The 10,967-nt window shown below is 54.1% G+C and overlaps 1 protein-coding gene across 5 annotated transcripts in view; it reads right to left on the bottom strand.

Moving 5' to 3' along the window:
- Positions 1,459-10,967, bottom strand: part of PLXNA4 (plexin A4) — a 502,572-nt gene continuing 493,063 nt past the window's right edge. For all 5 annotated transcript variants that reach the window (XM_021078941.1, XM_021078938.1, XM_021078940.1 and 2 more), the window contains 2 exons: positions 10,810-10,960; positions 1,459-8,420 (listed from right to left, as the gene is read on the bottom strand). In XM_021078941.1, coding sequence (XP_020934600.1) covers positions 8,325-8,420; positions 10,810-10,960 — 247 coding nt within the window. In that variant the 3' untranslated portion in view covers positions 1,459-8,324. The remainder of the gene's footprint in view (positions 8,421-10,809; positions 10,961-10,967) is intronic.

Below are 10,967 nucleotides of genomic sequence, written 5' to 3'. Positions count from 1 at the left end.
GAAACAAAATCACAGAGATGTGTTCTTCTCAAGGTCACAGTGGCTGGTTATGGTAACGTACGAGACCCTATAGATAAATCTAAAGACAGGGCAGGAACTGGGTCATGGGTGGAACCCGAATCTGAACTTTCCACGGAAGCCCACCTCGCATCTCCCTATTGTTCATGAAGTATAGTTTCTGTGTGTCTTAACTACCCCCAAAAAACCAAAACCAGTCCACGAAACATCTGGTTGATGTGAGTTCTTTGGGTTTGTGCTCGATCTTGAGGTTACTCATGCCCAGGAGCCTCAGGTTTGGTGGTTGGGATACGGCAGAGAGATAGAGGAGTTTCAGATTCCTGAAGGTTCATCTGTCTGCTTGCTTCCTTTTCGATTCTCTTTTCTCATGATTTTCAATTTGAATAATAATAACATTGGGGGAGTTCCCGTTGTGGCTTAGCGGTAATGAACCTGATGAGTGTCCATGGGGTTGCGGGGTCAAGCTCTGGCCTTTCTCAGTGGCTTAAGGATCTGGTGTTGCTGTGAGCTGTGGTGTAGGTGGCAGATGCGGCTCAGATCTGGTATTGTGGTGGCTGTGGCGTAGGCTGGAAGCTACAGCTCTGATTCGACTCCTAGCCTGGGAACTTCCATATGCTGCAAGTGTGGCGCTAAAAAGCAAAAAGAAAGAAAGGGAAGGAAGGAAGGAAGGAAGAAAAGAAAGAAAGAAAGGAAGAAAAGAAAAGAAAGAAAATTGGAATTTCATGGTGACATCCAGCCCAACCCCTTCCATCCGCTGACCTGAGATTTAGGGCAGCAGAGGACACAGACTTCCTGGACCCAGGCTGGTACTTATGCTGCACCACCTGCATCTCCTTCCCTTTCCCCTCACCCACCTCTGAGCCACGGCATGGACCATAGAAGGATGTGAGCGCAGGTGGACGGGTTGTTTTCTTCCCTTCCCCCACCTCCACCGCCACCCTCTTCATTTTCTTCTCCATATACCCCATTTCTATCCCAGAGGTCCAACGGGGTTCAAGGTCTCCTCCTTCTATCAAAATGGGGGGAAGGGGACCGGTAAGATCATTTGCGCTTGGGAGTAGCTTGCCGAGAAGACTCGAAGCAGGGGAGGTAATCCTCGCCTTCCCTCCGGAGCGTGTGCCTGGAGGGCTGTGTTGAGAGAGATTCGGAGGCCGATCCGCTCTGCACTAAAGTGGTGTCTGCGGACGGCATTGACTGGGAGTGTTTGCTTTCCCCCGCTTTGCAGGGTTATCGCCTCCTGCGACCCCTGCTTTGTAGCTGAGGACAGAGCCTTTCGTAAAAGGCTGTCTCTGGTGGTGGAGTTCAGACAGCATGTAGCTGGAGGAAAAAAGTGCTTTATTTCTACACCACAGAGGCTGCCGCCGCCACCACCACCTGCTTCTGGCCCAGCCTCCCCCTCCCTGATCCCAGCCAGACACGTAAAGACTCAAATCCCAAACCTCATTTTTATTATTTTTTAATAAACTTTATTCTATATTACAAATAGGTTTTTTTTTTGTTCTGAACTGCAAAATAGGAATGCCTTATATTTACATACACAGGTATACAATTAATTATAACAAAGGTACAGAAGCTTGCCTTTACCAAGTTACAACTGGGCTCCAATTTAAACAGCATAGGTTTCCTTTTTAAAAACTTTTTTTAATCTTTTTTTTTTAAACTCTTACTCAGATACTCTTCTTTAAAAATCAAAACCAGACGACCCTCTTCCTCTCCTAGATTTCATCCACTATCTTTGAGGCTCCTTATAACACTGTTGTCTAAAGATATGGTTTGCTTTGTTTCTATCAAAGGGTCATGTTCAAGGTGGGAATGTTATGGAAACAGGAAGTGGGCGGGGGCTGGGAGTGGGTGACAGGCGCAAGAATGACCGCTCTGCCGCCTTCAGTGGCCTCTCTCTAAGACTCAGAGGCCCCTGCCTGTTCCTTAAGCCACCTATTGATCCTTTCCTGTCCCTCCTCTCCTCTCTAAGTGTTTGAGACTTAACTCTGGGTCATCTGACCCGGCCAGACTCCTCTCCCCCCACCCCTGGGCTCACTGAGCCATTATCTGTTGTGGTACCCTGGAGTTGCTGGTTGCTATGGTAACTTGGCAGGACCTTGCTGAAAGAGATAGGCTGGTCTCTACAAGCTAAAGTGGGGAGGAGGGCGGAGGCCTCCAATCCTTCCTTCCCATCTCAGGGCCTGGGGTTCTCGTTCTTGGTCAGCGCAGCCAAAACACGACTAAACCAGGGCCTCCGGCCTCAAGGACGCCAGGCCCAGGCAGGGTGTGATGAAGGAGGGCCTAAAACACAACGTCATGGTTTCCAAATGGAAACACGATTCTTTGAGGTATACTAGCTTTTCTGTTGAAAGAACGGAAGGTTTAACGAGCCAACAAGCTGGCGGGAACATCAGGGCAAGAAGAGGGAAGGAGGAGACACGAGGACGCGGACACCGTCTTGGTCAGGCTCCTGTACTGCAGTCAACAGTCCTGTGTGGTCAAGTGGCCGGGGCGTGGGGGGGGGGCTCAGTTTCTTAAGTGTCCTTTGCCTTGCTCTTCAACTGTGTCTTCTGTTCTGAATTTTACTCTTGTCAGGGAGCTTGAGTTGTAAGATCAAAGATAACCAACAAAAGTTCTCATTCCAGAGAAAGAAACTGGTGCAAGATGGGTTGCATGGACCTATGTGCCACGAGTGGCTGCCTTCTCAAGAGAGGGGCCCTCGGTGAAAAATCCCTAACGGGGTCTCCCCGCTGCCTCTAGGGGGAGGCTGTAGGATTCAGCGACCCCAGGGGCGGCCTGGGGAGACTGTGAAAGGGGGTAGAGTGGAGGGCAGGTGGGCTGGTCTGACCAAGGTCCACGGCCCTCCCCCACCTCCAGCCTACCTACAGAAGTCTTTTCATTCATAGGGATTTTGCTTGGTTTGGTTTGGTTTTGATTTAGAGTAGCCACTGGTCTATGCGAGGAATTTAAATGGGACTCTAATGAGCGTGTGTTACTTGCACAGCCAAACATCCTCTACATTTGTAAAGGTGGCTCCTCACCTTAATAAAAAATAATTTTATTGGGGAGCAAAGATTTGCAGTTGAATAGGAAGGTCGCTCCTGAATGTCTGAAATTTTTCTGCAGAGATTCTTTTCCGAATGGGAGGATGGGTCAGCGTTTCAGCACCAGGAGAAGGGGCTCCACAGCCTCGGCCTCCCCCAGGAGCAGCCTCTTCAGTCACCTCGGCCTCCCACTCTGTGAGATGACTGCTTGCTACGCAGTGGGGGTGGGGGTGGGGGTGTGAGGGGGGGGCGAAGGATGCGGGGGGGAGCTGGGGTAGCGCCCTGGGCTCCAGCCAGCAAAGGTGCAAAGGAAGCGCCCGGAATACTAGCAGCCACAGAGGGTGCTGCCCCAGCAGGGGAAGGTCACACCGAGGGTTGTCCTGACCCCTTTTTTAACAATTGGAGGACCCCCCCCCCCATCCCTCGGCCTCCAGTTTCTCCTCATCCCCTTGAAAGTCGCAGGTAAAGGGTTTCCCGCCCACCGTCCCCGCGTATTTGGACTTTACATGCCCCCCTCCACCCGGGGCTCCCTCCTCCGAACTCTTCAAATGCAAAAACAAAAAATAGCCAACTACAAACTCCAAATAAACAGCCCACCTACAGTTTAAAGACTAAGGGCAGGGCTGAGGGGACAGGGGCCCTTAGTGGTCTGTCCTAAGAGCTGATGGGGGCGGGGAGCTGACGGAAGCGTCTTGAGGACAGGAACGAGAGGGCAGGATGCCAAGTCAAATAGAGGGAAGAGGAAAGGCCAGGAAGGAGCTGGGATCTGCCTGGGGCGGGGTCCGCTGGGGTCACAGCGGGGGACGCGGGTACCTGGAGGTTTTCATCCGCGGAAACGCCTCTCAGAGACCCGCGCTGGGATTCTCGAGGGGGCGGCCCCTTCCCGGAAGGGCCGCGGTCCAGGGCCAAGAAACGAGTGTCCACAGGCCTTCTGCCGGGGGAGGGCCCCCACGGCCGCTTGCCTTCCAGGGACCTCCTCGGCTCTCTGAGGCAGGAACGTTTGTTCTTGATGAACAGTGATTAACCTTAACCTTCACTAGGTTAAGTATTTGACTTGGCATCCTGGGAAGCCAAAGGCAGCGCCCCTTGGTCCTAAGAGAGGAGACAGATGGAGAGCGGGCTTTCTTTCCCTTTAAGGTCGGAGCCAGGGGTTGTTCAGGATTCTGGAAACATCATCAAGACTTGCCTGGTAGACTGGAGGTCATTTGGGAAACGACTGCTTGTGGCTTCTCTGATGCGGGGGACCCTCCCCCCCCAGGCCCTGGAGGGACCAGGGACCCCTGAGCACTCAGCAAGACAGCTTTGGCGAGCGGGAGGGGGCGAGGGGTGGTCCAGGGCGGGACTGAGCAGCTCCTGAATTCTAGCGGATACATGGCCTTGGGGCAGAGGCTACACGTGCAGGAGGTGGGCAAGAGGGACCAGGGGTGCTTGTCCCCACTCCGCTCTGCTGGGGGAGGGGCACACTCAGGAGCCAGACATGCAAAGAGGACAAGAGCCTGAGGGCCTGGGCGTGGGAAAGGGGGTTCAGTGCTGGGATAGACGGCACATGGACATTCACCCCGGACTGGGAGGGGGCAGCAGGGACCTCACCCTTGGGCACAGTCCTGGACAGCCTGTCTCAAACGCTGGGATTTGCTTGGATTGACTTCTCTCTCAAGCATCTCTGGCCTCCTTCCCCAGCCTGCAGGCTCACGAGAAGGAAGCTCCAGGGCTGGCTCTGGGTGTGAGCCTCTGGGATACCGAGGTCATCCTGGGTCCCCAATTTCAAAACCACATTAAAACAAGAAGGCAAGAAAAAAATACTGTCCTGAGGAAGTAACCGACACGTAGCCATCGTCACTTCATGGAGCTATGTGCAGCTACCGAGAAATGTCAGCGTCTCCATGGAAGGACCAGGAATGGCAAAGCCCATTCCTGGGGAGATGTGTGCTCCTCAGGAGAGATGACCCGTCTGCAGCTCACTTCCCCAGCATCTCTCTACCCAGTCCCTTAAATCCGGGACGTTGCAAAGTTCTCCCTGCCTCTGGCCACCTCTGGCGTCGTCCCATCATCTCCTTCCAACTTTCAAGCTCCCTGCCCAGCCCAGGGCAGTTATTTGGACGATGTGATCTCCTGGTACCATTTTGGACCCACATGGCCTTGAGGGGCGAAGAGTGGAAGAGAGGGGGTGAAAGGGAGGTTGAGAAGAGAGGGCCTTTTCGCCCCTGCTCTCTGCCTAGGACTCAAGGAGTCAGATAAAGGTCCCACCTTCAACAGAACCATGACCCTGCACATGAACCGTGACCCTGCACATGAACCGTGACAGGGAGGGGTTTGCAGAGACCGCCCTCCCGCAGGACACAGCCTGCCCAGGGCCCTTCTCTGGCACATGCTGGCCAGCCTGGGTCTCTGGCCTGCCAGGAGGAGGCTGGGGACTCCAAGGAGAGGTTTGGAAAGAAGAGCTGGGGGAAAGAGCGGCTTTTTGACAATGCTGCTTTGTCTTTACTCTGAAACATTATCACACAGGCACCAAGAATCCAAAGCAAAGAAACAGAAAACAAACAGTTAAAGGAGAGACGGCTCTTATGGGGCAAATTGGGTTGGGGCTCTGGTGTGACCCTATCCCGTTTCTCCATTTCCCAGGGGCCACAGCAAAGTCCAGCCCCAACAATTAATATAAAGCCAGCCCCCCACGAGAAATGAGGAGGGCATGGAAACATCTCCAGCCTCCTCCCCTCTTTCTTCCTGACATTTCTGAGGTGTTTGACGTTTCTCTTACAACAAAAACATGGGGGGGGGGGGTAGTTTTGTACCGACAAAGAAAACAATAACAATAATAATAATACGGTAAAAAAAAAAGAAAAGTTTCAGCAGAACCGTGATGTCTTTTTCTTTTTTCTGCTCGTTCATTTTTTTCCCTCTAACTGTGCAAAACTTAAAAAATAAATCAAGACGCACTTACACACACAGCTTCCATTCAGCACATCTGTGTTAAATATGTTTGTGTCTTTCTCCTCCCCAACCCCTCACATGTGCAAAAATATTTTCACGGCCAAGGTGCCTCCACAGCCCGCCTCCCGGCCACGTGCTTCCTTCCCGGCCGGCAGGGCTTGTGGCTTCTGGGGAGAAAAGCAAACGATCCAGGGTAGAAGGTCCGTGCTTCTCCACCTGGCGCTTCGTCTGCCCAAACCTTTGGTTATGTTTTCCCCCCTGACACGCATCTTTCTCATGCTTCTCTTCCAGTTGTTGGGGTTTCTCCTCGAGGCCACCTCACGCCCTGCCCTGTGTCACCAACCGCCCAGCGCAGGCTTCCCTTGGCCAGTGACCACCCTGATTTCCTATGGACGGTGACCTCACCCCCGGCGCTCAGCACAGGAAACAAGAGTTGAAATGTCGCAAAGGTGCCGAAGGAATGGTGAGCGGGGCACAGGAGGGAGACGCTGCACATCCCTCTAGTAGGACGAGAAATCTTTCTGAGCTCTCTGCCTACTCCTGGGGCAGCAGATACACACACACAAAAACGCACCCACTCACGCACACACATGCACACACACAGGTGTGTGCACATGAGCTCACATGCACGCACGCACAGCTATGCCTATCCGACGCGGCGAGCATTCTTTGAGTTCAGGATGCTGGAAATTCTGTGCTTCCTTCCTCTTTCCACGCGGGGTCCCTTCTGAGCGGGTGGCAGGGAGGAGGTCTCGTACTTGGGGAGTGAAGGCAAGACTGTGGAACCCTCCTTCCTAGCCCCGCCTCAGACAATGCCCAAGTCGACACCGGGGCTGTCAGGAGCGAGTCTTTGGTGGAGACTGGACCACGGAGGGAGGTGGCATCTAAGGTCCCTTCAAGGTTTCAGGTTTCCGTGGCTGTCCATCGGACCATCTCTCACCAGAGCCCCTGCTCACCTAGGACGCATGTGTGAGCACACATTTGCCCGGCTGGCGAAAACGACACAGCCATAGATGGACTGATGGAGAGACAGATGCCAGGGCCAAGGTCAGTTGTATGTCCCTCTTCCCTTTCTGGCCAGGTCCTTCCTCTTGATTCTTCAGTCCTGCTCGAACATGACGAACCAGGGGCTGAGTTTGGCTGGCATTTTGGTTTGTTTCTGCGAGGCTGGGCTCGTGTGTGTGTTTCTTTCACGGACGACGGCCAAAGAGGTTAGGGAGGAGAGTGACAGGAGACAGCTGCGACGTTGATGAAATAATTCCTCTCAAGGAGGTTTGAACCGTCCAGTGACAAAGTTGTCTGCATAGCCACAGCACCAGACACTGCAGGGAGCTAGGGGCGAGGCTTCGATAGCGCCCTCAGCAAGGACGGCAGGGGTGGGGCCACGGAGACAGCTGGAGGTAGAATCTCCTGGACGCGCTCTGCATGTTACCTTGACCCCGATGAGCGAGGACTAAGGATGGAGCTGTGGCACGTGGCACTTGGGGATCTGCGATGGATCAGACCTCTGCCCGTGGCCGTGATTCGTTTGCATGTGGGGCTGCATGGAAAGCTACCAATTCTGCCTCCAGAGTGGATGCAGCTCCCTTCTCTTTTCTCCCCCTCCGGGTTACACTTCTGCCACCAGGAGCCAGACTGGGAGGTTGGGATGTAACTGCCCTTCTTTCCGTCTGGTCATTCTTTCGGTCTGGTCTTCTGCAGGCGGGAAGGAGACCGGGTAGGCTGGGCCCACTGGGCACTTGGAAGGGCTCCATGAAGATGGGAAGGGGACAAGGAGGCCTCTGGATGCCCACCCATCAAGTGAGAGGTGGCTCCACGCCTCACACCCCCACTCCAGCCACGAGCAGGAGACTTTCTTCTCCTGGCTGCAAAGGGACCAGGCCCCCAGCAGCGGAACCATGGGCCAGGCGACGTTGTCCCAGTGAAGGTGAGGCTGAGCCCCCTGCCTCTTCCCAGGCCATGGTTCAGACCAGTGTGGGGCCGTCAGCAAGCGGCAGGTGACGTAGCAGCACAGAAACGTCCTTCGTCCAGGGCTCCGGATTCAGCCCCACTGCGGATGCGCAGGGTCCGCTGGGAAAGAGCGCCCTCTGTTGTCTCCCGGCCAGGTCCCTCACTAACGGCACTTACTGAGGGTCGGTGGCTTGGTTCAATCCCGTTGGCAGAGCAACTGAAAGAGAGGGGATCCAGAAAGCAGGGGGGAGCCAGAAACAGGCGGCGGGGGGTGGGAGACAGCGCTGCTCAGGGGGGCTCCTGACGCCAGTCGGAACTTGCACTTGGTAAAGATGATAATCTAGACTGAGGCACGGCTTGGTGTGTCCCTCCCTCCAGGGGACCCTGGAAGGACGGTTCTCAGCTGTCTAAGCTCATGAGGGTTATGACTTGTTCTAGTTTGTAGGCCAGTTTCTGCTTCCCACACTGGTCATCGTGGTCCAGGGGTCCGAGGATCTGTTTGAAGAGCCAAGAATGCGGCGGTTACGAGCTTGCGGGCAAGGTCTGTGTTCTTAGGGGCCACAGAGGCGGGGGGTGTGGTCAGAGGTTTGGGGAGACGTGTGCAGGTGAGGCTGTCCATTGCTAGGGAGGTAGGCGGCCTGGGTGATGGGGCGGGGGTTCTCGGGCGTGGGGAACAAACTTGTGGGTGCCCAGGTGTCAGTGAGCCCAGGATGCCAGCCCACCCATTGGTGTGTTTGAACACACGTGTCCATTCCACTGCCCACGTAACACAGCTGAGAGTGGACGGAGCATCCCTGGGCCAAGATGCTGCAGTCACCTACAGGTGAAACGGCAGGCAGGTCCACTCCCATTGGAAAGCATGATGCTCAGTGTCTCAGGGTGAGTGGGACTTCATGATGTCAAGACATCCCACCCCACCCCCTTGTGAAAAAGGCACATTTCCCCCATCCGCAACCCAAGGCCTGAAAGTCCACATTTAGAAAGTGTTTTGGCTTTGTTTTGCCAGTTAAAAAATAAATAACCCTCGAAGAGTTATGTCTAAGCTTTATGGTCACGGGACACCTAACAACAGGGTTGACCACAGCCTCCGCGGAGATTGGCAGGTGGCTGGCAGAGGACAACGGCAGGGAGCGACTGTGGGCCCATGAAGACAAGTGTGCTGGAATTTGGCTCAGCCTCAGGAGTTGGAGGATTGAATTATGGCTCCCCCAGTTTCTAGCTGGGTGATGGGGGGCAAACATGGAAGCTCTCTGAACGCTCTCTTCCTCATCTATAAAGTGTGGGCACCATGACCCCTCCCTGGGCCGCTCCAGGAGAGGATAAAGGTGCTTATCACACGTGCGTGCTCATCACACAGTGCTTGCTCCAGGCGGGGAGGTTGAGAGACGGGGTGGTATCTGCAGGTGCTGGGGTGTCAGGGAGCAGGGAGGGGAGGGCAGGAAAGAAGAGCAGGCTGAAGGCTTGAGGAGTGGCTCCCAGAGCTTTTGGGTTTCCTGGCCCAGTTAATCTATTTTTAACTGGGTAGACCAAGATAGAGTTACTAACTTTTTTCTTTTTCTTTTTTATAGCATGTGGATGTTCCCAGGCTAGGGGTCGAGTCAGAGCTGCAGCTGCCAGCCTACACCACAGCCACAGCAACTCGGGATCCTAGCCGCATCTGTGACCTACGTTGTATCTTGAAGCCACGCCAGATCCTTAATCTACTGATTGAGGCCAGGGATCAAACCTGCATCCTCAAGGAGACAACAGTGGGTCCCCACCGCTGAGCCACAATGGGAATTCCCTAGAGTTGCTAACTTCTTAGCTGGCCAAGAACCACCAATTACCAGCCCCAGTATTCCATAAAGATGGGACATTTAAATGTCAACAGTAGATCAGTATATTTGCAGACTAAGGGACAGTCCTTTCCAAGATGAGACAGTGGCATGCAGACAATGGCCTGCTCTACGTCCTCTTTACTGCTCACGTGGCCACGGACAGATGGAAGATGCCCTGGACCAGCACTGGCCTGCAGGTGAGCTTCGGGGTCCCTCCCTTAAAGGACCCACCGCTTATTTTCCCTTCCCTGAGGTTCACAGCATCATGCTGATCACGGCTTGTGAACCCCAGTCCCCAGGGCCTGCTGGGGCTCCTTCCTTACCTTGGGGTTCCTGGACACTCCCTGGGCACAAGGCTGGGAAGAAGCTGAGGACCCAGGGCACTGGCTTCAGCTCCTGTTACTAGATGCCACTCACAGAGGGTGGCTGTGCTGCTGCTCAGACATGAGGAGTCTGGATTCTGAACCCACTTGGTCTATACCAGGATGACCAAGAAGACTCCCACAGGCACCTTTGTGCTGGCCGGAAAGAAGGCAGCGTCTGCAGGGGCAATGACCCCGGTGAGGTTTCTTAACTAGGGAAGGAAGGCAGCAACTAAAACAGGCTCCATTCTACTCTGATCTGTATTTATTCTGTCCTGATTGATTCTATCCTATCCTATCCTATCCTATCCTTATTCTGTTCTACTCCATTCCATTCCATTCCTTAGGACCTGTCTATCAGAATGGGGAGCTGCTTATTTAAAGAGAATTAGATCAGAGAGAGAAATGGAAAAAATAAAGGAGAGAGAACTGCAAGAAAGAAAAAAAAGAAAAAAGAAAGAGATACCTCATCTATGTATCTGAAAAAAACCGGGATTGATGCAGAATTTATAGACTGGCACATTTCTAGTGCCCGAGTCTTTGGAGCACAGCCCTCGAGTCCTGGGTGGTCATGAGTTTCCCTGGCGGGGGGGGGGGGGGGGGGTGTCCGGAGTGGTGCTCTTGGCACAGGGGCTGCTGTGGGCAGGGGTTTCTGGGTCTCCGGCCAGTTCCTTGCAGCGGGCCCCCGAGCAGGGCAGGGCTCACCTCCTCGCTGTACTTGCCCACGTAGGAGAAGATCTCGGAGAGCGCGCTCATGGTGTTGAACTCATTCATGTGCATCCGGGACTGCTCAGCCAGGTACGCGTTCATGTCCTGGTCGCTGATGGCCGGCATCTTCCCGATGTCTGAGTAGTACCTGCCAA

Source organism: Sus scrofa, chromosome 18, assembly GCF_000003025.6.
Source record: "Sus scrofa isolate TJ Tabasco breed Duroc chromosome 18, Sscrofa11.1, whole genome shotgun sequence".
NCBI classification, from domain to species: domain Eukaryota; kingdom Metazoa; phylum Chordata; class Mammalia; order Artiodactyla; family Suidae; genus Sus; species Sus scrofa.
The sequence above is the reverse complement of the archived record's forward strand: the minus strand, read 5'-3'. Positions and strand labels throughout refer to the sequence as shown.